Consider the following 4,043-nt stretch of genomic DNA (forward strand, 5'->3'; position numbering starts at 1 on the left):
TAAGCCTAATAAACCATCATGGCTTCTTTTCCATACTCAACACCATGTCTTCTTTTTCTTTCGGCTTCTCCCATTAGGGGTCGCCACAGCGGATCATCCATCTCCATACCCCCCTGTCCTCTACATCTGCCTCTTTTAACCCAACTACCTGCATGTCTTCTGCCCTTATTGCTACAGCATTTCCCCCTAACACGTCGCTCCAACTACAAGGGTCTTTGCAAAAGTACATAGCGGTACCCCATTCATAACGAGATTGCTCAGTATTAGATTGTGGTCCTGCTTTCCCTATGGGGTCACAGGTAAATGTTGCAGAACAACCTTCTACAAATTCTATTGTTATTCCCACTTCTGCTGCTGTTAGAGCTAGTTCTTTTGCTCTTGCCTAAAAGATAAGAGCTATGCTAATTACCGGGATACATAGCAGTCGCATATTGCCACCTGTTTATTCGCCCCCACAAATCTGGTTGTATAGATTCAAACACAAGCAGTCCTTGTCTCCACAAGAACAAAGGCCGTAGATGATGTTGTGTCAATATGTAGATATTTCCCTTGTGCTCGAGTGAAACCTACCGCCAAGACAGATGCGTCTGTGGCACAGAGTGTTTCCGCTCTATTCCACCTAGGATCTCTCACGTTGTTGTGTTGAGCTATTTGGCAACGCCACCGTTGCTGGAGGTGTTCAGGTCCTGGTTGTCCTGGTCCTCTGGGGATACGTCTTCCTCTGTTGGCGCCGGGACAATTCTGCAGTGCTGCAGAATCCACGGTACCTTCTCTGCTACTTTCACTGCAGTGTGTGTTATCAGCAACAACTGGAACGGGCCCTGCCACCGTCGCTGATTCCAATGGCGTCGGCGGAAATCTTTGATGACCACGTAGTCGCCAGGCTTGATCGGGTGTAAGGACCTTCTGCCCCTTTCCCTGCTGCCGTTTTCACCTGTTTGGAGATGGAACATAACACCTTATCTAGTCCAATACAATATGACATAAAATCATGTTCACACATTGTAGAGTCAGGCAATATTGCAGCTCTGGGTTCCCAGCCCATGTGTGGAGGCCTTCCAAATAATATTTCGAAAGGTGATAATTTCAACTTTCTTCTTTCTCTCATTCTCATGTACATCAAAACAATTGGCAGAGCTTTTGGCCATGAAAGATTCGTTTCTTCGCATATTTTAGCTAGTTTCTGTTTTATTGTTTGGGTTTCTCTTTCCACAGCCCCTGCAGACTGTGGGTGATATGAGCAGTGATGTTTCCATGACGTAGGTCAAAGAAGTTAAAAGGAACATCGTCAGCAGAATCGTGTAGTGCGGTTACGGAAAGAGAAAGTTGAGCCGCTGCCTTGGCTGCTAAGTCAGCACGCCTGTTACCTGTGGAAATGTAGTCTGTGTGAGAAGTATGCGCTGCGTATTTGCAGATTGCAATCTCAGATGGTGAGAGAAGCGAATCCAGTAAATCTTTTACTAGAGAATGATTTAAGATTGGCTTACCGTCTGCCTTCATAAATTTCCTGTGTTTCCACAAAGCTCCGAAATCACGTACTACCCCGAAAGCGTAACAGGAGTCTGTGTAAATGGTAACCCGCTTACCCTTGGCCAAAGCACAAGCTTTCGAGAGCGCCACTAATTCTGCCGCCTGTGCAGAGTATGAGGAAGGCAGTGGTTCTTGAAAAAGGATGTCATTTAATGTTACTACGGCACACCCTACTTTATTGACGCCCAATGCGTCTTTGCTGGATGAACCGTCTACAAACAATATGAGATCGCTGTTCAGCAATTCTGTGTCCTGTAAATCAGGACGTGGAGTGCAGACTTGTTCCAGCGCCGCCACGCAACAGTGCGGGTCCCCGTCACCTGCGATAGGGAGTAAAGTAGCTGGGTTAAGAGTAGTACATCGTTTAACAGTGAGATTTGGCATTTGTAAAAGAACAAAATTATACCGCAGCCAACGAGCCGCTGAAAGATGAGACGTTTTTTGTTCTAATAATATCATGGAAACCTCATGAGGAACAAGCAGTTTAAGTGGAGCGAAGCCCACAAATTCCTTTGAAGCCATGACTGCTTTTTCAGCTGCAGCCACAGCGCGAAGGCATTGAGGCAGACCTCGAGCTACTGCGTCCAGTTTTGACGAGAAGTATGCCACTGGGCGCAGTTTGCCTCCATGGTCCTGTAAAAGGACTGAAACCATGGTGCCCTGTCGTTCATCAACTGTCTGAGTGAAAGGTTTATCTGGGTTCGGTAGGCCAAGAGTTGGAGTACATTGCAAAGCGGTTTTCAATGCTATAAACGAATCATTAGCCTCCTGAGTCCATGTGACTTTATCAGATGCGGACATACGGGTACCTTAAATGCACTGAGTGAGTGAAGCTTCCATTTCAGCGTAATTTGGAATAAAGGTACGACAGTAGGATGTCATTCCCAAAAAAGACATCATTTGTTTTTTTGTGACTGGTTTTGGCACCTGTTGGATGGCTTGTATTTGTTTAGTGGAAAGTGTTTTCCCTTCTGCTGAAAGCACATAGCCTAGAAATGAAACCTGAGTGGCTGCTACTGTGACCTTTGAGGGATTGACTTTGTGGCCTTGGTCGGCCAAGAATTTCAAAAGAATTATCGTGCTATCAAGACACTCCTGTCGGGTTGGGGCACAGAGTAGGAGGTCATCCACATATTGCAAAAGTGCCACACCCTTGGACAGCAGGAGTGAAAATAAAGCAAGCGAGTGAATGTGTAAGACTTGCCTTCAAAGTTGAACGCGAACCAGAACGGAGAATCTGGATGGACTGGGACACTGAAAAAAGCGTTGGAAATATCAACTACTGTGAAGTATTTTGCAGATGCCAGCACCTGGGAGAGGATAGTATATGGATTAGGGACATTAGGAGCACGGGCCTGTACAGCGTCATTAACAGCCTGTAAATCTTGAACAAAACGCCATTCTATTGGGCGGCCCTTGTCACAAATCTTTTTGACCGGAAAGAGAGGCGTTCGGACGGGCGAGTCTGGGCAAGGAACAATGATGCCCTTCTGTAACAGTGCCTGAAAAACTGGTCGAATTCCGTCCAAGGCTTCTTTTTTCAATGGGTATTGTTGTTTCTTTGAACGGAATGAGGACTTAGGTGTGATGACTACTGGTGCACAGTCCTTAATGAGTCCCACATCATATTTGTCAGTGGCCCATAATGAGGACGGAATGGATTTAAGGCCTTTCGGGATGGCCACAGGGTTATTACCGTCTTGGTCACGCGCACATCGAGGGGCAAGGTTAGATTCCGAGATTACCTCAACCGAACGGAGTGCGCAGATGGTATGTCTAAAAGGGAAGCGAAACAAATCGCCTGATCGCTCCATTGGGGGCGAATCAGTGCCCACCCACCCTCTAGCGTTTTTGCATGTGAGTACGAAAGGGCCCAATTCTTTCCATGCATGCAAAACGGGTTTTGCTAGTGATATATGTGGTGCTGCATCCTGAACGCTATATAACTCTCTTTGTGCGTTAGTGAGGTTTACTGACAAGGCACAGAATTTATTATTCCAATATAACCAATCAGTGTTGAGTACATCCATTTGCATTTTCATCCAATCAGAATCAAAAATGTGGTCTGGGCCTTGTGATACATGTACCGTGCAATGCAGGTGGTTTGGTGACATGAAGGAATGTGTCGGCGGCATTAGGTGTGCAGCTACAGTTAGTGGGGAGAAACCATCGGTTTCAGGAGTGAGCCATTCATAAATGTACAAATCACATCCTGAATCGCGATACATTCTCAAACAGACCTCAACCCCCGTCCCTGAGCATTGTAAACTAGCACCTAATTTACATAGTAAATCCCTTCCTAACAAATTGTATGAGCATGTGTCCGTGATTAAGAAATTATGTTTGAATTTAGTATTATCCCAAACACAAGGTAATAGTTCGGTAAAGGGTTCTTTAACTGTGTGTCCTGTTGCTCTACGTGATGTAACCCATTTATCTATTTCTTTTACATGTTGTGGCAGCTGTTCGCGTATTATCACAAAATTTGTAGCCCCTGTGTCCAATAAGAAGCT

At 45.6% G+C, this 4,043-nt stretch overlaps 1 protein-coding gene across 1 annotated transcript; it reads right to left on the reverse strand.

Moving 5' to 3' along the window:
- Positions 1-647: 647 nt before the first annotated feature.
- Positions 648-2,677, reverse strand: LOC310733715 (uncharacterized protein; the record flags this gene model as incomplete). Its single annotated transcript, XM_083555123.1, has 2 exons — positions 1,488-2,677; positions 648-934 (listed from the first exon to the last, which is right to left on the reverse strand). The coding sequence occupies exons 1-2, from the start codon at positions 2,329-2,331 to the stop codon at positions 648-650; spliced, it is 1,131 nt and encodes a 376-aa protein (XP_083411249.1). The 5' UTR covers positions 2,332-2,677.
- Between the last annotated feature and the right edge of the window lie 1,366 nt (positions 2,678-4,043).

The sequence above is a fragment of the Silurus aristotelis genome (genome assembly GCF_946808225.1).
Source record: "Silurus aristotelis genome assembly, chromosome: 11".
Classification (NCBI taxonomy): Eukaryota; Metazoa; Chordata; class Actinopteri; order Siluriformes; family Siluridae; genus Silurus; species Silurus aristotelis.